This window comes from Vanessa atalanta, chromosome W (genome assembly GCF_905147765.1).
Source record: "Vanessa atalanta chromosome W, ilVanAtal1.2, whole genome shotgun sequence".
Lineage (NCBI taxonomy): Eukaryota > Metazoa > Arthropoda > Insecta > Lepidoptera > Nymphalidae > Vanessa > Vanessa atalanta.
Window position 1 is genome coordinate 7,639,695 of NC_061901.1, and position 24,906 is coordinate 7,664,600.

Sequence of the window (24,906 nt, forward strand, 5' to 3'; positions counted from 1 at the left end):
TGATATTTGCCTCAAGAAACGTTTTTGAATATTTTCAATCCTTGAGGTATGGAGTTTTTTATAAGGTGACCAAATAATATTACAGTATTCCAGTTTACCACGGACAAGACTAATAAAGATCTTAAAAATTGTTGCAGTATTCTTGAATCCTTTAGTGCTGCGCATAACAAAACCAAGAGATCTGTTCGCTAGTTCCAGGCTACGATCAATGTGGGGAATAAAACTAAGACGACTGTCCATGATGACACCGAGATCTCTAATATTATTAGTTTCGGATAATACTCTTCCATTGATGAAATATTTGGACGGAAAAATATTTTTTTTGCGTGTAAATTTTATATGGACACATTTCTCGACATTGAGATACATTTTGTTCGTCCTACACCATTTAGTTAACCTATTGAGATCTTCCTGTAAAAGATGTTGATCCCTTACATCCTTTATGACTCGCATCAATTTTAAGTCATCCGCAAACAGACTCATACCACTATTATTGGATATGTTCACTATGTCGTTTATGAAAATGTTAAAAAATAAAGGACCCAAGTTCGATCCCTGAGGGACACCAGAATAATTAGCAAAAGGGTCAGATTGATATCCATCGAGTACCACAATAGAAGATCGTCCTAACAGATATGATTTGCACCAATTTAGTAATGGATTTGATATTCCATATGCTAAGAGTTTTTGTAATAGTAAAGTGTGGTTTATTTTATCGAAAGCTTTAGAAAAATCTGTATAGATAGCATCCACCTGATGGCCATGATCAACATTTTCGACAATATCTGTTACATAAATTAGCAAATTCGTACTCGTAGACCGTTTCACCATAAATCCATGTTGTTTTTCGCTTAGAGAAAATTTAACATGATTATAAATATAAGGATACACAATAGACTCGAAAACTTTTGCCATCGTAGATATTATTGAGATGGGACGATAGTTATTTATTAGGTGTCTCTTACCTGATTTATAGATTGGGACAATTCTGCATAATTTCCACATGTCAGGAAAGCACCCATCTCTTAACGATTTGTTGTAAATAATCGTAAGTGGTATGGAAATCTGTTCAGCACATTTGGTTAAGAATATAGGGGGAATGTCATCAGGTCCAGCTCCCTTACTTTGGTCGAGTCTTTTTAATCTTTTATACACCTCTTCACGAGTAAATTCGAAGTGTTGAATTTCATTGTGAGTGCTGCGAATGTCTATAGAATCAGTACTAGTTGAGTTAAATGTCTATGTGAATATGTTCAAATCTATCACTTTTTTCAAACGACTTAAATGGTGAAATATTGTGTCTTTGAACTTTGGACCTTTGGCATTCCAAACATGATCTAGTCCATGATGAAATATATTTGTTCATTGATTTCCAGAAGTATCTCTCTCGCATCATATTTCTCGTTGTTCGTATGCCGGGGTGACTAATTCCATGAATCGCGTTGTAAGCCGATGCGCGGAATTCCAACGGCAAATAAGGACGAACTTTTCCATGCGATGTTTCGCAATAAATATATGCATTACAGTTAGGAATTTTCACCTTTTTAATATTTAGAGTTTTAGACTTTAATAGTTCTAGCAGCTCTGCATCATTACCCTGTGCCTTAGCTAGGTCTTCATAATTAATTGTGGATGAAAAATCAATGGTAGCGATTCGAGATAAAGCATCTGCCACAGTATTCTCTGAACCACTAATATGGTCAATTCTTGTACAAAATTGCATCACGTAGTCTAAGTGTCTCAATCTCCTAGGGGTATCGTTATTTCCAAAAGAATTCTTCGAAAATGCTTGCACTAAAGGTTTATGATCCGTGTAAACTGTTACAGGTCGTCCCTCAATTAAGGATCGGAAATACTTTATTGCCATATATATAGCTAATAATTCTCTGTCGAATGTACTATAGCGCTGTTGAGCCTCACTAAGTTTACTTGAAAAAAAACCTAAAGGTTTCCATGAGGTACCTTCTTTTTGTTGAAGTACTGCTCCAGCACACGTGTTAGAACAGTCTGTCATGATAGAGATAGGAACACCCGCGATAGGAAATGATAGTGTAACTGCACTTTTTAGGCTCTGTTTACACTGTTCAAAGGCTTCTATCGTCTCTTGAGTCCAAGGTATCAAGCTTTTGTTTTTCTTTTTGCTATTCCGCAAATACATGTTTAATTTTGCTTGAACACCTGCAGCACCTGGGAGAAGACGTCTATAAAAATTTATTATCCCTAAAAAACGTCTTAACTCATCAACTGTTTGTGGCCTTGGAAACTCACTTAATGCCTTAACACGATCTTCTAAGGGGTTTAGTCCTTTTTCAGAAATGTGAAACCCTAAGAAGTCCAGTTCGGTTTTCCCAAACTCGCATTTCGCTAAATTTATCGTTAAGCCGAATTTATTTAACCTCTCAAATACGATTTTTAAATGTTCTTGATGTTCGACTTCTAAAGATGACGCTATGATGACGTCATCAATGTATGAGAATAAAAAATTGAGATTTTGAAAAACTTCATTGTTTAACCCTTTCAGCGACAGAATATTTTAATATTTTTTTCCTGTATGCCGTCATACATATTATCATCTACGAGATAAATCGTACCTGGCATAGTGGAACACAGATCCTTTAGAATATGCCGACTACGAGTATACTCGTATACGAATATACTCGTAGTCGGCATAGATAAATGTATTCATTCGTAATTGTGGCGGGAAAACAGGAATCAACCTGTCGTGCTCGGGAGCTAGTCAAGAACTAACAGTGCAAATAGTTTCGACAGGTTAGGGGGCGTGACCTATGAATGAATGGTGGCGTGAGAGCGACATAATCAGTTAATCTGCGTAATGCTGTCGTAAAGAGTAATTATTTGCATCAAATATGACTAAGCGGTTAAGTGAACAAGAAATATCTGAATTAGCAAACCGAGAAAGTAGTGCCGAGAGTGGGGACGATTTCTCATCGACAGATGAAGACGAGTTGTATGTACAACCTGATACAAACTCTTCCGATTGTTCGTTTTCGGAGCATGAAAATGCTGGGTATCGTTCAAACGTGCAAGACCGACGACAACCTCTTACGTTACAACGTGAATCGTCTTCTTTGTCAGACGGTGGTGCTCAAGATACGCGTGACTCAGAACTGCAGCCAAGATCGCCCGAAAACGAATCTTTAGTGGGAGAAAACGAGGATAATGAATGAATAGATGTATCATGCGAAATTCCTGACTTCCAATTTTTGGGTCCTGAGCCAGGTGCAAAGATACCTGTAAAAGCACAGCTCCTTCTGTGTATACTGATTTATTCTTCAGCGATGAATTCTTGCAAACTTTGGTTACGGAAACTAACCGCTACGCCACCCAAGTGCTTTCAACTCGCCGCTTGCAACGTTCTTCAAGATTGAAAGAATGGAGAGAAACAAATAAAGCTGAGATGAAGGTATTTATTGCCATTGTTTTAGATATGGGTATTTTGCAATTACCCCAAAAACCACTATACTGGAGTACACATAAATTATATGATATTCCACTATTTAGAAGTTTGATGAGCCGAAATAGATTCCAGATACTGTTTAGATTCTTTCATTTTACAAACAACGAAGAAGTTGATGAGAATGACCGTATTTATAAAATTAGATATTTGGTTGAACATTTAAACAAATTGATGCAAGATATTTATGCCCCATCTAAAGACTTATGCATAGATGAATCCGTAATGTCATGGAAAGGAAGGCTTTTCTTTCGAGTGTACATAAAAAATAAAAAACATAGATATGGCATCAAGATATATAAACTATGTGAAAGTAACGGCATAATACTGAAGATAAAACTTTACACAGGAAAATCAGAAGGCCAGGATGGTCGCCAAACAATAAAAATTGTAACAGATTTATTAGATGATTACTTGAATAAAGGTTACAGGGTATATACAGATAACTACTATAACTCCGTTGAGCTGACAAGAAAAATGAGTGCAAACAAAACTTACTTATGTGGAATTTTGCAATCAACCCGTAAGGGTAATCCAAAAGTTGTGACATCAGCGAAACTAAAGAAGGGTGAGATGATCTGGAGAAGAAATCGGGAAGTAGCAGTTTGCAAATGGAAAGACAAACGCGATGTTCTAACCATTTCAAATATGCACAATCCTGAAATGGTAAATACGAGAAATCGCAGAAATCAAGTAAAACTAAAACCAAACATGGTTGCCGATTACAATAACGGGATGGGAGGAGTAGATCACTCCGACCAAATGATTTCGTATTATGAAAGTATGAAAAAAACCAAATACTGGTACAAAAAATTTGCAATTCATATTTTTCAAATGTTTATACACAATGCTGCAAAAATACATAATAGCCAACCTGGCTTGAATAGATCAGAAAGAATACCTCTACTGAATTTCACCGAAAATGTCATCATCTATTTGTTAGGACAAAAGTATATTGACTACTCCGAAAGACCAGGACAGTCAAAAGAGGTGAATCAAAGAGCACCAATTTTGGTTCAACATTATTTGGAATATATACCACCTACAGAAAAGAAAAGTAAGCCAACTAAACCTAGTGTTGTCTGCTCAAAAAATAAGACTCGCAAAGAAACAAGATATTTTTGCCCATTGTGTACCAAAACTCCGGCGTTGTGTGTAGTTAATTGTTTTAAAGCTTATCACAGCTAAATTTTGTATTTCTACAGCAAAAAATACATAATTATGTCCTCATTTGTTTGTTTAATCAGAACAATTAGCCCTAACTTTGTCATGTCATATCTCTTTTCCATTAAAGTTGTAATCTTTGATTTTATTATGTCTTTTCTTTGCCAATGCCAAACTCTAAAAAACGATCTTACCTGTAGTGCCAAGAAATCAATTTTTGTGTAGGAGGCCCAACAAAATCTTCGAGAATACTCGTAGTCGGCACATGTTACAGTACACACTATGTTACAGTACCGAAATACGAGTATTCTCGTAGCTAGTTTTTAACTAAAGCTAGTGTTCGTGGTCACGGGCAGACTGCCCGTGACCACGAACACTGCAAAGTGCTCGAAACGTCGGGATGTTAAAAATAATTAATATACGCGATTAAATCCGTTAAAAACTAGTTTTATTTCAATGTGTAATAATCGCGAAAATCTAAGACAACATTATTCTCGTAGCTGGCACGGAAAGGGTTAAAAATCTTTGAAACGTTTGAGCTGCATTTCTAAGGCCAAACGTCATTCGTGGAAACTCGTATAACCCAAATGGCGTTGTTATAGCATTTTTTTCTATATCCTGCTCCGCTATACCGATATTATGATAAGCTCTTTGCAAGTCTAATCTCGTATATATGTTTTTATTAGCTAATAAGTATGCACAATGCTGTATATGAGGAATCAGATATCTGTCCGGCTTAGTAATAAAGTTTAAACGCCGATAGTCTCCGCACGGTCGTAATTCTCCATTTTTCTTGACTACTACATGAAGTGGAGAAGACCAGTTACTCTTGCTTGGTCTACATATGCCCATGTCTTGCATCCTTTGGAATTCAGCCTTTACCTTTTGAAATTTATCCGGTGGTAAAGGACGCGGGCGCGCGAACACAGGCGGCCCGTTTGTTTCTATATAATGGACTACAGAGTGGCGTGGAGTATCTTTGAAACACATTGGCTTAGTAATATCGGGATATAATGCTAATAAGTCACTATACGGATGGTTAGAGTTTATTGTTGTTATCGATCCTTGACCATCTAATCTCACTGACGCTAACACAGATAAATTCGTCATTTCGTCTATTAGTTTCTTCCTGAATACGTCTACTTCTAATTTATGGTGGCTTAAAAAGTCTGCGCCTAAAATTGGTTGATTTACTTCTGCTATAACGAAAGTCCAACGGTAGGGTCGCCGTAAATTTAAATCTAAAAATGTTTTTATTTCGGTCCCATTAGCTACGTACAGACTGTACTCACTACAACTGTTACTACGATAAGGTCTCTTAGTCGCTGGAATAACTGAAATATTCGCACCAGTGTCCACTAAAAAATTGTAACCACTGTTTTTGTCCATAACACATAGGCGTTTAGAAGTCAAAATGGTGCCAATCTCCGCCTCCGATTGCACCATATTTAGTTTTCCTGATTGATCTTTTTCCAAGCACACGGCTCCATACATTTCGTTGCTCTATTCCGGTAGCGATAATGATACGAACAAAGCCAATCCGCACTATTGGGCGTGCGCCGGCTCATATTACGCCGTCGCGATGTAGACCGAGAGCGCGCGCGCCGAAAGTTGTGTATGCGATTTCTAAATGTAGGTTTTTGTGTTTCTAAATAATTTATCCGCAGATTTAATTTAGCTATTTCGGCTAAAATTAAAGCTGTGTCATTAGAACTTGAAGTATTAGCCCTTATTTCCGAAATTTCTTGTGGCCTTGACGTCTCTATTATCTTGTCAGCGATAGCGGCCAGATTTTCTACATTCTTTACATCTGTAGTCGCTAAGACAGCTCGCACTGAGGCAGGAAGGTGTCCTTGCCACATAATAGATAGGGTTTCGTCTGGAATTTTATCTCTCGCCAATTCCTTCATTTTTCGAAGTAATTGAGACGGTTTTTGATCTCCCAATTCCATCTCGCTGAGTAATTTTTGAAATTGCCGAATTTCAGATTCTTCATTTACTTGCAATAAGCGTGATTTTAGAGCTTCAAATTTCTTAGTCTCGAGCGGCTTTAATAAAATGTCACTTACTTGTTGAATCACCTCCTTGCCTAACTTAGCAACAACCAAATTGTATTTTGCTTCATCGCTCAGCTTCTGCGGTCCAAGTATTGCATCAGTTTGTACAAACCATAATCTGGGTTTATCACACCAGAACTCCGGAATCCTCGACAAAACTGTTATCGATGCTAAACCGGAGGAGTCATTTTGCGCTGCTGCTCCTGAACTGTTGGCGCTCGTCATTATGTAGGTTCTTGTGTCGGGGTCACCAAATATACCTTTACTGTAGGTATTTTTTTATAATTTAATTAAATATTATAAGAGGTGCAGAACAAACTACGAATCCAATTTTTACGTCTCTTTATTGCGCTTTCTACAGTATGACTGGCTGTACAGAGAAGTTACAACATCGAGCACGACTATCTTATTACAAAAATATAGTGTTACAAAATTAAATACTTATGTGCACACGGCACATGCGATTTTCTTAAAAAACAGTTACTTTATTTAGGGCACATTGTGTCAAACGAAGGAGTTCTACCAGATCCAGAAAAAATTAGTATAATTAGCAATTATCCAGTTCCTCAAAATGTTGACGACACTCGGAGATTTGTAGCGTTAGCAAATTATTATAGAAAATTTATACCTAACTTTGCAGAAATAGCGTATCCTTTAAATTTATTATGTCGTAAAAATGTAAAATTTAACTGGAATAAAAATTGTCAAGAATCATTTGAAACTTTAAGAAAATGTATTATGTCCCCACCAGTTCTTCAATATCCCGATTTATCCGATAAAAATCAATTTATAGTTCAAACAGATGCGTCGGGTCACACGATAGGAGCTATTTTATTTAATTCAGACGGACGATCTGTCGCTTTTGCCAGTAGGACTCTTAACAAGGCTGAGAGACAATATCCTACAATAGAAAAAGAATTATTAGCAATTGTTTGGGCAGTAATCTAGTCGATTACTAAAATTTAGACTCGTACTAGAAGAATACGACTATGTAATTGAATATGTGAAAGGCAAAGAGAATGCAGCTGCAGATGCATTATCTCGTGTGATTGTGACTTCAAAAGAATTGAAAGAGATGAATTGATGATTTTTGCGGGTATAGTGAAAATATATAGTCGTACTTTTCAAAGCTCTATCTTTATTTAATTTTATTAAATACATTAGTGCTTATGTTTTAATACTTACACTACCTAAGCATTAGTGGACCATCACTACACTCTCACATAAGTTATTACACCACTGAGAAATGGATACTCCTGTTGAACAGCTGGTTAAAGGGATGGAGGAACTCTCTGCGATGTTCAGCCAAAGAATGGAAGAATTTGAAAGAAATTTGGTACCATCAAGCGCCTCTGCTCCTACGAATCCAACAATAAAGTCCTTGTCTGCCGAGTTTTACACATTCAAGTCCCTTGTGTGGAAATCGCTCGGACTACTCAAAGCCCAGATCGAGATTGTTGCAAATGGGTTGGATCGCATAGACTCTCAGTGTCGTAGGAAGGTTCTTCTCCTCCATGGTGTTAAAGAAGACCAAGGCGAAGAGGTCATGAAGAAAACGTTAGCTGTATTAACTGGCCAATTGAAGATGTCAGATGCTGCACCTGAAGTGATCGACTGCTGCCATCGCTTGGGGGTGAAGAGGGATGCTCCGCGTCCTATATTAATTCGTTTCACCTCCGTACACTTTCGCTCCAGAGTATGGAAGGCCAAGACGGCGCTGAAGGGTTCCAAAATAACAGTCACAGAATTTCTGACCAAGTCCCGTCAAGCTGTTTTCGTAGAAGCTCGGAAATATTTTGGAATAAAGAAGTGTTGGTCAGTAGACGGCGAAATTGTCATCCTTCTTCCAAACAATACCCGGAAAAAGATTACATCATCTTCCGAGCTCAAACAATTATTCGCTCAGCATCCAAATTGCCACAACTGATCACGGGTACTTTGTTTATAACTTCGCAATTCGGTCGGTTTATATCACTCTGCCGCTGTCTTTTACATTGCAGGGTATTGCTAATTTATATTATTGTAACTTAACTTTTATTTTGAACTATATTAACGTTTTATAACTTTATTTTTAACTACCTGTCCTATTAATTTGATGTTCATATAACAACTACTGTCAAATGTCACTATTTACTGCTATGGATTCTGACCTTTTGAGCCTGTACAAATTTTAAGTCTATCTTTGTTTATGTATACTAGATACCTTTTTTTTTTGTCATTTTAATATTAGATTTACTTTGATACTTACTTTTAATTATTTTGTTTTTTTGGTAAAACTTACTTTTATTTTTATTTATATTTGATGTACAGTGTGTTCATTTCTTAAGTGTAATGGATTTTTTTTTTTTTTAAAGGTCAACTTATGTCTCTGAGGTTTGTGTAATGTTTTTAATTAGCAATTTTGTATTTATTTATTTTAAATACTTATATATTTATTTTAAATACATAGATATATATATTTTTAATATATTATATATTTTATATAATGTTGGATGAAGAATATTTTTCTTGTTCATCGGATGAATTTATGAGTGTTTCAAGTAGCAACAACACGTCAATTTCAGACTCTGAAACACTTGAAGTGAAATTGTCAAAAATATTTGATAATACTACTAACCTCCTCTCCTTAGTGCATATTAACGCACAGAGCTTAGTAGTTCACTACTCTGATCTTCTCACATCTTTCAGTACCGGCGTGGTTGACGGAATTCTTGTGTCCGAAACCTGGTTGAAACCGTCAATTCCATCTACCAGTTGTGCTCTTCCAGGTTATCAGTTATTCCGCAATGATCGCACTGCTCAGGGTGGTGGTGGCGTTGGTATTTACCTTCGCAGCAACATTCCTGTCAGTGTAGTCTCTTCTTCCCCTTCTCAATACACAGGCTATCTTGAGTATCTTTTCTTGGAGATAGTCGTACATCATAAAAAAATTTTGCTTGGAGTGCTATATTGTCCAAGTGATAAGATAAATTATTTTAACACATTAGAAAGCCTTCTTGAAAATTTTGTCCCCTTGTACGATCACATTATATGCATGGGTGACTTAAACACATGCCTTTTGAAAAATGACTCCAGAGCACAAACCTTGAAAACGCTAATGTCATCTTTGAATTTAAACCTTCTTCCCATGACTTCTCCAACTCATTACTTTCCAAACAGCAGGCCTACACAACTTGATCTAATCACTGTCTCTAACCCCAATTTTGTTTTCTCTCACGGTCAAATGACTTCTCCATTCTCGTATCACGACCTAATTTTCATCACTTACAAAGTGCGACCTCCCAAGATTAGAGGCAAGGTTTTTCTTCTACGCGACTTTAAGCATATGGACCTAGAACGCTTGAGAGAGGATGTAAAAAATATTGACTGGGCACCTCTATTGTCAACTAATAATATTGATGACATGGTTGAATCACTGACTGCTGAACTGATACGTTTATATGATGTCCATGCACCTGTTCGCCCAGTGCGAATGAAACACGCGCCTGCTCCCTGGTTAACGCCGGTGATCAGAAGAACCATGGCTAAACGCGATAGAGCAAAAGCCCGACACAAAAAATTTCCATCGCAGGAAGGCCTTGACGCATACAAAAAACTTCGTAACATCTGCAACAGAATGTGTAGGGATGCCAAACGCCGCTATATTCACTTAACGCTTCAGAATCTTTCTCAAGCGCAAGTTTGGGGATTCTTACGGTCTTTAGGTGTGGGCAAAACCACGGATAGTTGTCAAACTGTTGTGGATCTCAATGCTTTAAATCATCACTTTACCACTCCGCCTATCACACTAGATAATGACACTAAAACAGCTACCCTGTCTTATTTGTCTCGTCTTGTCCCACCAGACCTACCCCCTTTCACTTTTGAACCAGTTTCGGAGGATACCGTAAAGAGGAATGTCAGGTCTATCTCCACGAAAGCCATCGGCAGTGACAATCTCAGCCTGGACATGATTCTTCCTGTGCTGGAGGATATTGCACCTGTGATCACACACATTATTAATTTCTCACTATCGTGCAATGTCTTTCCATCACTGTGGAGGAATGCCTATGTCATTCCATTACCAAAAACCTCCAATCCCTCCTCCCCTTCGCAATTCCGACCCATATCTATACTGCCCATCCTTTCTAAAGTCCTAGAGTCTGTGGTTCACAAGCAACTCTATTCCTATTTCACCATCAACAACCTCTTGTGTCCTTACCAATCCGGCTTCCGACCTTCCCACAGCACTGTTGGAGCACTGCTGAATATAACTGAGGACATGCGGTATGCTATGGATAATACCAAGCTTACTGTAATTGCCTTGTTGGACTTCAGCAATGCCTTCAACTCTGTTGATTTTGACATTCTTCTCGGTGTCCTCCGAGCAGTTAACATCTCTTCAACTACCATTGATTGGTTCCACTCCTATCTCTTCGGGCGCCGGCAATGTGTAAAAACAAAGGATTCATCCTCTGATTGGACAAACCTTACTGCCGGTGTTCCTCAAGGTGGCGTTCTCTCACCTCTGCTCTTCTCTATTTTTATTAATAATATATCGCGTGTTATTTCTTCTCCCTTTCATCTGTATGCAGATGATTTGCAGTTGTATCGTCATTTTGAGTTGAGTGAGCTGTCTGACACTGTTAATTGCCTTAATGAAGATCTTTCGGCTGTTCAGTCCTGGGCTAAATCCTTTGGTTTATTGGTTAACCCCGACAAATCTCAGGCCATGATTGTTGGTAGCAGTAGATTAAGAAGTAAAATAGACTGGTCGTCTGTACCCTGTGTCATGTATGCTGGGGTTCCAATAGCATACCATGACAAAGTAAAAAATTTGGGCCTGATCATAGACTGCAACATGTCCTGGACTGCTCACCTCAACGATATCAGTAAGCGTTTTCATTACACTTTTCACTCTCTCAAACGTCTCCAATATTTTCTCCCCTTCAATACCAAAATTATGCTCGCTCAATCACTTCTTCTCCCAATTATTGACTACGCCGATGCCTGCTTTCTAGATGTGACGGAGGAGCAACTTAATAAGTTAGAGCGCCTACAAAACCTCGCTATTCGTTTTATTTTCGGGCTACGTAAGTATGACCATGTTTCTCATTTCCGCGCTCAACTTAAATGGCTCCCTATCCGATTTCGCCGAGATATGCACATCCTTTCAGTCCTGTTCAACATACTCAATAACCCGCATACTCCTTCGTACCTTAGCTCCCGGATCAACCTCCTACCCACTCCCATACGCTCCAGGCGCTCTTGCATCACTTCGATGCTAGATGTGCCTAGGAGTAATACAAAATTTCGTCTGCAATCGTTTACAGTACGAGCTCCGATACTGTGGAATAACCTGCCGAAATCCATCCAAAACAGTAGTAGTATTGATTTATTTAAAAGCCGCTTGAAACATTATTTTCTCTCACAAGCTAACCCTTCATCTTAACCTTACTTCTCCCCATGTCTTTTCTGTTTTATTTTGCATATTAAATTAACACCGATTTGTAAATATGTATGTATATGTATTTATATATAAATAATATACGTAGTATATGTATTTTGTGTATTGTATTTTTATGTATGTTTATGTATTATATTTTTATTTATGTAAGTATTTATATTTTCATATTTCTTTATACTACAGTATGCACTATTTTGCCCGCTACATCACCCTGTCACTCACCTCCATAGGTTGACTGGAAGAAATCTCTTTTAGAGATAAGTCCACCTTTGCCTGTACATATGTTACTGTACCATGATTGTAACATATTTTAGTGCAATAAAGAATATAATAATGAATGTGTACTTGTGATGACGCGTGCTCAGAAGCGAAGAATGAACGATATGAATGGAATGGACACAAAGTCTCAAGCTGACATTAATGAAACCGACAACACTAGGCCTGATCAACCTGTGTGGTCGAAACTTATACTAAACCCAAAAATGCCGTAGAATTACGATTATATAGATAAATGTAATTTAAATATATTACGGAGAAAAAATAATATTTATTATGAGAACAATATTTTTTCATATGATAAAGCTCACTTTAATTTGTTTATAAACTCATCTTCTCAATCTCAAATTACGCGAGCCGAATTTGTGAGAGAGTTGAGTATCGTTTGTAAAAAAATGTCGATCGACGAAATATACGTATTAAAGAATAAAAGTAAAATATGATACTTTTACAAATACTATAAAGTACAAGCCTAATGATAAAATCCTCATTAAAAATGAAACTGGTAATAAATTATCAAACCTTTATTCTGGACCTTACACTGTAATTAGAGATATTTCACCGAATGTAGAGATCGAAATTAATGGAAAACTAGACGTTATTCATAAGAATAGAACTAAGCCTTATTACGAATAACATAAAGATAGAACTCTATGTAAGTTAATAAACATTTAGAATTAGTGAATCATCTTGTTATTATTTCACGATGAATGTATTGTAATGGGATATGCACCTAATCATTTTATAGCTTAATGTGTTTTAAATTAATATTTACATACATATATGTTAACCATTTATATATGTAAAAAAAAAGTGTACTATTCGTACTATTTTTTTTTTCCCCTCGATGGGAGGTGTAGTGTGTTATGTACAAGCATGTATGTAACGTATAAATTAGAATAACAAATACACAGTCAGTCAGTATCATTTGAGCATCCAACATGTTTTATTTCGATCTCCAATCTCAACCTTATAGTATACTAATATTGTCAAGCTTGGATCCTTAAAGATTTTCATTAATCTTAACACCAGACCAGATACTTGCGAGGCTTTTGATGTGAAATTTGATGATGGAATCAATGTGACCTCTAAAGCTTAAGGTGTTTTCTATTATCACCCCGAGATCCCTAACATTCGTTGATTCCGTAAGAGGCGTACCGTCGATGTAGTAAGTGTGTTTTAGTGGCTTTCGTTTTCTACTAAATTTAATATGAACACATTTATCCTTATTTACGAGTCACACGATTTGCAAGACACCAACAAACAAGGTTGTCGATGTCACTTTATAGGATTTCGATATCCTCTATTGATTTAATTTCCCTGTATATTTTTAAATCATCTGCGAATATTTGATATTTAGATTTAAGTACTTTTCCAACATCATTAATGAAAACAAGGAAAAACAAAGGTCCTAAGTGTGACCCTTGCGGTACACCAGAGGGTATTTTACATTCAAAATATTTAAAACCCTTAATGGCAACTAATTGGGATCGATTCTTTAAGTATGACTCACACCAACGTAACAAGGAACCATGAATACCCATACATTCCAATTTGGTTAAAAGAATGTCGTGGTGGACTAAGTCGAACGCTTTTTTAAAATCCAGATATATAGCATGTACCTCATTATTCTTATCCACAGCTTCAGAAATATCAGATATGTAACTAACTAGATTAGATGTTGTGGATTTATGTGGACAAAAGCCATGCTGGTATGAATCAAAGTAAGGTTTTAAATGAGAATACATCTTTTTTTGAATTAGTGACTCAAAAACTTTCCCAAAAGTAGATAGTATGGATGTTGGTCTGTAATTAGAAATATTATGAATGTCTCCAGATTTATGAATTGGCGCTATATAAGCAACTTTCCATTTAGCTGGGAATATTCCCGATTGAAGTGATTTATTATATATTGTTGTAAGGGGGTTAACTAAAACTTTAGCACAATTTTTAATAAATGTAGGTGATATTAGATCTCATCAGGTGTTTTAACCTCATGATCTGTTACAGAACATTTGGCGTATGTATTATTAGTACATTCAATACCAGTTAAATATTTTGGGTTGAAAGGTGGAAACTTATGTGTGGTATCATAGATCGACTGAAAATTATAAGAAAAAAGATTACATATTTCCTGTTCTCCTGTAGCTTTTATCATATCATTTGATTGGGAATCGACTTAGAATTGCATTTTCTGTCTTTAAAATATTTCCAAAAATATTAAGGATTGTTGCGAATATGGTCTGATATATTTTTTTTGAAGAAATCATAGCATTCAAATATTGAAGAAATCATAGCATTGAAATATCGCTTGAGCGATCTCTTAGGAGGTCGTTAGTGTATTTATCCATAGGATTTTTATACTTCTTGAATACTTTATGATATTTTGATTTTTTCTTAAGAGTACGTATAAGAGAACGTAAATACCATATGGGATGCTTGCCATCACGGGGTTTTGTGGTATTTTTTTATTTTTTATTGAGGAACAATAAACAATTGCATAAAAAAAAGTGGTAACAAAAGTAGTAATCTAAAGATAGGCTTAAGAGTATTTGTACAATCCACAACATTGTCCACGGATACATTAAAACAATATAAGGAACAAAGACAGACTATATTAAAGTAGATTACAGGTAAATAATTATATTCTTATAAGATAAACATCCCAACAACATCACGTTCAATCACGTAAACATTTAAGTAAATCTAATTTATACTTTCTATTGTTATTATAAACAAAAATATCAATTTTGTTAAAGGTTTCATTGTAACTTTGCAATAAGCGATATAAAGGTGCTCGTTTGCCAGCATTGGAATTACACTTTTTAATAGCGAACAGTCTAGCCTCGCGAGTCTGTCGCAACGGTCTGGTAGGTATCAAAAAATGTATTTCACCCAATAGTTCTGGACAGTCGATTTTTGCGTTACATATATTGTATAAAGTCGTCGCATCTAGGAGCTTACTCCTATTATTAAGAGAAATTAACTTGTATTTTTTAAGAAGTTGGTCATAGGATAATCGGCAGTGAGAACATTTATAGCATACGGAACGTAGGAATTTATGTTGAACGCGTTCAATTTGGGTTATGTAGAAATAAAACTAGTTTTTTAACGGATTTAATCGCGTATATTAATTATTTTATTTTAACATCCCGACGTTTCGAGCACTTTGCAGTGTTCGTGGTCACGGGCAGACTAAGGTGACATTTGTCTGTTCGAATTAAAAAGAAATATTATTTACAACTACCGCCAACGATTTCTTAATTGGTATCTTGAGTAGCGTTCCGGTTGCACGCAGAAGGCACTAACTGTATCTTTAGGTCTTGCAGTCTGTTGGATTTGGGATTTTAAATTTTTAATAAGTGGATCCCAAGTGTTAGAAAGTCTCCAACCATCTTCTCTATTGAAGTTCGGATGTTTTTGAATTTCAATAGCCTCACGTATCATTCTAGGAATGAATCTGTGTTCTCTAGCGAGGATCTGTGGTTTATCAAATCGAATAAAATGGTTGGGTTTATCCAGAGCATGTTCACAGACTGCAGACTTTGAAGAACGCCTATTTTTGACATCTCCTATATGTTCCTTGACCCTAGTACCGATGCTTCTCTTTGTTTGACCTATGTAAGATAAACCACACTCACATTCGAATTTATATACTCCCGCAGTTTGTAAAGGGATATTACTCTTGATAGGTCTCAAGAACTGGCTCACTTTCTTATGAGGCTTGTAAATGGTTTTAATCGAAGCTCGCTTCAAGATATTGCCAATCCTGTCTGTAACTCCCTTCACATATGGTAGAAATGCAGGTTGTCGCTCAACTGTGGGTGGCTTGATACGGCTTCTGCGATGCTGGCGAGGCACGGGCAGCTTGTTCTGGTGGAGTGCAAGCTTGACCTGAAGTAGCTCGTCCTCTAGGTGTTCAGCATCGCAGAGATGGTGGGCTCTCTGAAACAAAGATTTGCCAACGGTAGCTAACTGACTAGGGTGGTGGTGCGAGTCACCATTGAGGTATTTATTGGTGTGTGTGGGTTTCCTATAAACTGTGTGACTTAATGTATTGTCAGGATTCCTGATAATAAGGATGTCAAGAAAAGCTAAAGAATTATTTGCCTCTAATTCCATAGTAAATTGAATGTTTTTATTTATAGAATTGAGATGTACTAAAAACAATAAAGACATTACAGTCCTCCGAGCAGATAAGGGAAACGCGACCGTTGTGATGGATACGTGTGATTATAACCAGAAAATTTCCGCGATTTTATCGGATGTAAAAACTTATAAAAAAGTAACTAAAGACCCTACTAATAATATTCTTAAAAAGACATCCGCGTTAATATCTAAACATCAAGAAAAATTAAATCTGGACAAAAAATCACTCGTGCCTACATGTGCAAAGCCACCAAAACTGTATGGGTTACCTAAGATCCATAAAACTGGTGCTCCGCTGCGTCCTATTGTAAGCCAAATCGATACACCAACATATAGATTGGCTCAACACATAGCAAGGATATTATCACCCCTCCGAGGACACACTGCGGCGTATGTCAAGGATTCTTACCAGTTTGTTGGTGAAATCAAAGACCTTAAATTAACCAACAATGAGACAATGGTTAGTTTTGATGTCCAGTCATTGTATACCTCCTTACCCATACAAGACTGCATCGAAATTGTCAAGAGGAAGCTACAGACACACAACATGCCTATTGAATATGCAGAGCTGTTACATCACTGCCTCACATCTGGTTATTTATTGTGGAATGATGAATTCTATGTACAAGTTGACGGAGTAGCCATGGGTTCCCCAGTATCCCCCGTGGTCGCTGATTTATTCATGGAAGACCTAGAGGAGAGGGCTCTTCGCTCCGGACCAATAACACCTAGGTTTTATAAACGGTACGTAGATGACACTTTCACAATACTACCTAGTGATCGGACATCTGCATTTTTAGTACATCTCAATTCTATAAATAAAAACATTCAATTTACTATGGAATTAGAGGCAAATAATTCTTTAGCTTTTCTTGACATCCTTATTATCAGGAATCCTGACAATACATTAAGTCACACAGTTTATAGGAAAACCACACACACCAATAAATACCTCAATGGTGACTCGCACCACCACCCTAGTCAGTTAGCTACCGTTGGCAAATCTTTGTTTCAGAGAGCCCACCATCTCTGCGATGCTGAACACCTAGAGGACGAGCTACTTCAGGTCAAGCTTGCACTCCACCAGAACAAGCTGCCCGTGCCTCGCCAGCATCGCAGAAGCCGTATCAAGCCACCCACAGTTGAGCGACAACCTGCATTTCTACCATATGTGAAGGGAGTTACAGACAGGATTGGCAATATCTTGAAGCGAGCTTCGATTAAAACCATTTACAAGCCTCATAAGAAAGTGAGCCAGTTCTTGAGACCTATCAAGAGTAATATCCCTTTACAAACTGCGGGAGTATATAAACTCGAATGTGAGTGTGGTTTATCTTACATAGGTCAAACAAAGAGAAGCATCGGTACTAGGGTCAAGGAACATATAGGAGATGTCAAAAATAGGCGTTCTTCAAAGTCTGCAGTCTGTGAACATGCTCTGGATAAACCCAACCATTTTATTCGATTTGATAAACCACAGATCCTCGCTAGAGAACACAGATTCATTCCTAGAATGATACGTGAGGCTATTGAAATTCAAAAACATCCGAACTTCAATAGAGAAGATGGTTGGAGACTTTCTAACACTTGGGATCCACTTATTAAAAATTTAAAATCCCAAATCCAACAGACTGCAAGACCTAAAGATACAGTTAGTGCCTTCTGCGTGCAACCGGAACGCTACTCAAGATACCAATTAAGAAATCGTTGGCGGTAGTTGTAAATAATATTTCTTTTTAATTCGAACAGACAAATGTCACCTTAGTCTGCCCGTGACCACGAACACTGCAAAGTGCTCGAAACGTCGGGATGTTAAAATAAAATAATTAATATACGCGATTAAATCCGTTAAAAAACTAGTTTTATTTCAATGTGTAATAATCGCGAAAATCTAAGACAACATTATTGGGTTATGTATTTATTGTAAATAGGGTTCCAGATCTGTGAAGCATATTCAAGGTGAGGTCTTATTAGATTACAATATAAACGTACGAATGTATTAGAGTTTTTAAAGTCATTAGTGTTTCTCATGACAAAACCATACATTTTAAACGCATTATTTACAATATTGTCTATATGAAGATCAAAAGTAAGTCACGTACATTTGAAACTCTTTCCAATTCAGATTCTTGTAAACAATATTTATATTGGATAACATTATGTTTTTTTGTAAAAGTAATTGTATTACACTTAGATGGACTAAGGTATAACTTATTAGCTGAACAGTAACCAGAAAGCTTGTCAAAGTCATCCTGCAACTTTAGGCAGTCTGATAAGGTATTAATTCCTAAGTAGACCTTGAGATCATCTGCATAAAGTAAGAATCTACTGTGTTTAAAGAATTTGTATATGTCATTTATAAATATTATAAAGAGTAGGGGACCAAGAATAGATCCTTGGGGTACACCAGATGCTGCAATATATGAATCTGACTCAAAGCCATTAATTACAATTTTCTGAGACCTTTTAACTATGTAAGAAGAAAACCAGCGTAAAAGATTACCTCGAATTCCATTGAATGCAATTTTTTTTAACAGAATTTTATGATCGACCTTGTCAAAAGCTTTTCGGAAATCCGTGTACACAGCGTCTACCTGTATTCTGTTGTCCATATTTTGAAATAAGTAATTAGTATAAAATGCCAAATTTGTAACAGTTGACCTACGTTGAACAAAACCATGTTGTTCTTTTATGATTTCATTATGCATTATAGGATATAGTTGCATATGCACAAGCCTCTCGAAAAGTTTTGCCAAGGTCGATAATATAGAAATAGGACGATAATTTCCTACATTTGATCTCGTACCATTTTTATACACAGGTGTGATATTTGCATTTTTCCATATATCAGGAATGTCCCTTCTTGCATGCACCTATTGTAGATTATCGTAAGCGGAATATAAATTGTAGTGGCTGTTAACTTTAAAAAATAGGGTGGTATAGAATCAGGTCCAGGCCCTTTAGTATAATCTAATAATTTTAATTGAGTTAGAACAGAACCTTCAGAAAATGTTATACTAAAAATATTTACGTGGGTACAAATACTACTATCTAGTGGTTCCAGAGAGTCTAAATTAATAGTTGAAGGTTCAAAAACAGACTGGAAGAATTGGCCGAACATGTTACATATGCTTTTAGGGTCATCAGTAGTTATACCCATGTAGGACATTACACTGGGTATGGCCGGTTTAGCTTTGCGATTTGAAATATAGTTCCAAAATATTTTTATATTATTAATTATACTTTTTTCAATAAGTGTCATATACATGTCAAAACATTTTTTACATTCAGCCCTAAACCTGTTACGATACATAGAGAATAATTCATAGTCAGCCACGTTTTTGAATTTTTTCCATTTTATCCAAACCTTTGTTTTGGCTTTAAATATGTGTTTCAAGGCAGGTGAAAACCATACTGGGAAATTTGTGTGCTTAACATTAACTATCGGCGTAAATTGCTTGATTATTGAAAACAGTTTTTCATAAAATTTAATGACAATACTGTTAGGTGACTCATTTAAAAATAAGGTGCACCAATCCACCTCAGATATAGCCTTATTTATTTTAACATAGTCTGCTTTTCTGAAACATAGTTTTAGTCTTTGTTGACGGGGAACCGACAGAAATGCACTTTTTAGTTTAGTCAAAGCAATAAAACAGGGATGATGCGATACTTCAGGAGACAAAGCTAACGAGGGAACAAAGCATTCGCAATCAGTATTAGATATAAATAAATCTAATAAGCGATTATTATTATTTTTATAAATATTGTATTGGGTTGCATTCAATAACGAGAGCGTTTGAATAAGATATCTACCGGCATTAGAAGTATCAATTTTAATTACTGGCGCACTGTTACCCTCTAGTATAACCCAGTCGAGCTTAGGTATATTAAAATCACCTGCAATATAGAAATTAGTTATATTTTCACACAATTTACTTAGAAGCAGTTCACTGAGGAGGTCTAAATAGGAGATATATATATCAACGCAGAGATTGGGCGGTATATACACTGCATTAATAATGTGTCGCTTGGCGCGAGACGAAGCCGGCAACCAGACGGTGACGCAGTCCACAGCAGTCGGCGCGGGCGCAGGCAGCGCGCAGCGCACGGCACCCAGCTCGCGCCGCACGGCCACTAGTACCCCGCCCCCCTCCAACTTGCCAGTCGCCGCACGGTCTCGATCACAGCGAAATACGATATACCGCCCGTCAATAAATTCGCCATCAGATATATCAGGTGTTAACCAAGTTTCCGTTAAAATAATAACGTCATAAGAATTAGATAAAATGTTCATGTAAACAGTGTTTAGTTTGGTTCTGATTCCCCCGCAGTTTTGATAATATAACGAAATATTTTTAAGCATCAGCATTGGACAATATGTAAAGAAATATGAGGAATAATAATGATGTTACAAGCGTAATGGTTATATAAATTATTTGATTCGAATTATTATCATTCACGAATAAGTATGAGCTGATTATATTCGTCTTCGATTCGTTGAGTGGTAAAATATCAAATACGTATGCAAAAAAAGGCGAAATAAATCAGTCGTACGTTTGACTGATGACCTAAGTGTATACTGTAAATAAGAAAGAAATATAAAAATACAAGGTAACAAAAAAATAAAATAAATAAATTGCTAGAAAAAATAAACTTATGTAACCAATATATCACATACATAAATACATACATAGATGCACGCCAATATACATACAATATGGGTATAATTATATAAATGTTAAAATAATGTAAAAGACGTCTAATTGTAATTATTAAATATTTTAAATGAGGTGTATAATGATGATTTATGAACATGAGTATATTATGATATAAAATGTTAAAAATAAAGAATACAAATCAGACGACAGTATTGGTTCGAGAAATCTATATAGGTACACACGTATACATATATTATAAATTTTATCATAACAAAAAAGAAATAAAGTTACGTTATAATTGTATTGTATAAATGTCAAAACTATCTTATAATATTGTGTTAAATTATAGAAACCAGTTTTAATAATATTTAATTTACATATCACGTGGGTAAAGAGTAGAAATATTATTTTATAACGAGATTTAGTATAAGTTGGAAATAAAGATCAACATTATTCACAAACAATACCAATGAACGCGATGTTTTGGGGTAGTAGGATAATTTTTGTACATAGTAGTGCAAGTACAGATGTAAACTAATACTAATGTTGTTTTTGTTACTAAACTTAAAATTAGTTTGAAAAAGGGATACCAGAAACATTACTATGGGACAAGTAATATGCAAAACTAACTCACGTTCAACGTTTAGGTTTGATTTTAGACAAGTCTTCTTCTTTACGAATTGCGATGACATGCGATGTCTCATTTTCACGCACAAGAACACTGTTTAACCCAGACGAAACGAAAGTTTTGTTTTTTGCATAATTCACGTGCACTCCGAAACAGCTTCTATTTTTTTAACGTAAGGTGTTCATTCGAAAAATCTTACGCTTCTCTCCACTAATCTGTATGTTTTCTGTGGAAATGCCTTTTTTCATTCGCGCAGCTGCTAGTATGTTATCCCGACGGACCCCTAGTGTGTAATTTTACAATTATATTTTTGAGATGAGTACTTTTGTTATCAGCATGCGGTACACGATGCGCTGACACGATATCACCAGCATTGATAGTAAGCTTGATTGCGGTTCCGAGCTCTTCAATGATTTTGATAAGATTCTCGCCGCGTCTTTCCGGAACGTTGGCAATTTCGAGGTTGCACTGTCGTGCCTGCTGCTCCATCATATCTATTTTGGCCTCCAAATGACTCATATCTTTAGGCTGCTGTTCTACTTGCTCAAATCGTATATCTGTTATTGAGTTCTTCAAAATGTTCAGATATAAAATTTACGGATTTTTTCAGATCTGCAAAATCTTCCAATATTCTTGAAATAAGAGTTTCCTGATGGAGGAACCAATTATCTAATTTGTTCATTATGGCATTTTGGAAATCTTGAAATTCCCTGCGCATGGATTGTTCAGCTACCCCAGAGCGAGTGCGTTGGGTCACAAAGTTCGGTGATGATTGGTCCGATGCAGATGTGAAACTTACTTCCATGACCTGTTCCGTACCTCCTTTATCAGTCATTGTAGATATAAGTAATGTATGTCTCTGTTCCGTCAATACTCTGTATCGGCCGGTAGCAGCAATATAGTCGCAGCGACACTGTGATGCGCGACCGGTCGAATCGAGTGACCGAGGTGAAAAATTTTTGTAAATAACATTTAGTAAAGTCTCATAAAAAACTTCTATCATTTCATCTACAGAGCTACAATTTTTCCATAAATGTGCCCAATCAATGTTTGAAAGTTCCTCAATAACAGTATTATAGTCACAAAACGCAAAATTATATTTAGGTTCAGTGTTTCTTTTAAGATAGTGTTTTTGAGTAGAATACTGTAGGTCTATTAATAAGGCTGGGTGATGACAATCAAGCGGGACTAAGGGTTTTTCTTCAGATACTGTAAGAAAAGATGGATGTGAGCTAAGAACTAGGTCGAGAATTCTTTCGTTATAATTAGAAATTGAGTTGCATTGATGTAGGTTGCAAAAAAATATTGTGTCAATAAATAAAGAATCCACGTTATTGTTTGTACGTACAGGTATTAGACTACGACTGTAAGTGCTATATTCCCAGACAATATTGCTCAAATTGAAATCCCCAATCACCACGTTTATTGTGCCGTCATCGGTGTTAGAGTTAATAACTTGTGCAGTATTTTTAAGAAAGTAATTAAGTTCCAACGCCTTTACTGGAGGTGGAATATAGACACCACAAATATTAATTTGCGCCCTTTGACCTATTTTAAATGAAACCCAAAGATCTTCACATATAGATTCCCAAGTGTTTTTTCTCAGACTCTCAAACTTTTTGTGTATGGCAATTACAACACATCATCAAAAGCCAATCGTTGTCCACTGCTGAACATAGGCCTCTCCCAAGGTGCGCCAAAGCTCCCGGTCCTCCGCCTTCCGCATCCAGTCGGTCCCCGCCACCTTCATGAGGTCATCGGTCCACCTGGCTGGAGGGCGCCCTACGCTGCGTTTGCCGATTCGCGGTCTCCACTCTAGGACTCGTCTGCTCCAACGGCCATCGGTCCTACGACATACGTGACCAGCCCACTGCCACTTCAGCCTGCTAATTTTGCAAGCTATGTCGGTGACTCCGGTTCTTTTCCGGATAATCTCATTTCTGATCTTATCCTTCAAAGATACTCCGAGCATAGCTCGCTCCATAGCCCGCTGAGCGACTTTGAATTTGTGGACTAGTCCCGCAGTCAGTGTCCACGTTTCGGCACCGTATGTCATGGCAGGTAAGACGCATTGGTTGAAGACTTTCGTCTTCAAACTTTGCGGTATAGACGACGTGAGGACTTGACGAAGGTTGCCAAATGCTGCCCATCCCAAGCGAATTCTTCGATCGGCTTCCTTCTCGAAGTTGTTCCTACCGACTTGAATGACCTGTCCTAGGTAGGTATATTCACTGACAACTTCGAGAGGTTTCCCTTCGACGTATATCGGCCCCGGCACGACATGCCTATTGAACATGACCTTGGTCTTGTCCAAGTTCATACCGAGACCGACACGTCGGGAAGAATCGCTTAGGCTACGCAGCATTTCGGTTAGCTGTTCCAGCGACTCTGCTATGATGACGATATCGTCGGCAAATCGAAGGTGTGAGATGCACTCGCCGTTTACATTGACTCCACATCCAGTCCAATCCAGCGTCTTGAAGACGTCTTCCAACGCGTTGGTGAACAGTTTCGGGGATATTACATCCCCCTGTCTCACCCCTCTGCGCAGTTGGATCGCCTTCGTCTTACAGTCCTGGATGTGGACAGTCATTGTAGCGGCGTTGTACAGACACCTCAGTACCTCGATATATCTCCAATCGATATGACATCTCTGCAATGAGTCGAGCACTGCCCAGGTTTCGATGGAGTCAAAGGCTTTCTCGTAATCCACAAAAACCATACACAGCGGCTGATTGTACTCTGATTACAACACCACCACCATCTTTCAAATAAGATGAAGTTGTACTGCGATCGCGCCTAAATACTGAATACCGAGTGTCAAATAATTCATGATCAAATATTGTATCATTCAGCCAAATTTCCGTAAGAATTATGACATAAATAGAGGTCTTCAGTTTTGGTCCGCAGGCCCCTCACATTTTGATAAAAAAATTTAATATTGAATTTTAAAACTAAAAAGGCACAATAAATACTAACTTAGGTATAAAAAAGTAGAATAATATAACTATAAAATTACTTAAGAGTATTTAAAAATTCGGTATTTCTTA

At 36.9% G+C, this 24,906-nt stretch overlaps 2 protein-coding genes across 2 annotated transcripts; both read right to left on the reverse strand.

The window, feature by feature from the left end:
- Positions 1-6,087: 6,087 nt before the first annotated feature.
- Positions 6,088-6,921, reverse strand: LOC125075631. Its single transcript, XM_047687339.1, has one exon. The coding sequence runs from the start codon at positions 6,919-6,921 to the stop codon at positions 6,088-6,090; it is 834 nt and encodes a 277-aa protein (XP_047543295.1).
- Positions 6,922-10,543: 3,622 nt separating this feature from the next.
- On the reverse strand, positions 10,544-24,689 carry LOC125075632. The gene is made up of 8 exons (XM_047687340.1): positions 24,671-24,689; positions 23,940-24,598; positions 23,586-23,846; positions 22,656-22,769; positions 22,180-22,426; positions 20,578-20,746; positions 11,894-12,034; positions 10,544-10,676 (listed from the first exon to the last, which is right to left on the reverse strand). The coding sequence occupies exons 1-8, from the start codon at positions 24,687-24,689 to the stop codon at positions 10,544-10,546; spliced, it is 1,743 nt and encodes a 580-aa protein (XP_047543296.1).
- Positions 24,690-24,906: the final 217 nt, after the last annotated feature.

Coding starts and splice junctions, on each gene's coding strand:
- LOC125075631 (XM_047687339.1), bottom strand. CDS start 6,921: ATGACGAGCGCCAACAGTTCAGGAGCAGCAGCGCAAAATGACTCCTCC.
- LOC125075632 (XM_047687340.1), bottom strand. Junction 12,035..20,577: donor CGACACATTATTAATGCAGT/GTATATACCGCC, acceptor GGATTTCGGCAG/GTTATTCCACAGTATCGGAG. Junction 10,677..11,893: donor AGGTTGATCCGGGAGCTAAG/GTACGAAGGAGT, acceptor GTGTGATCACAG/GTGCAATATCCTCCAGCACA.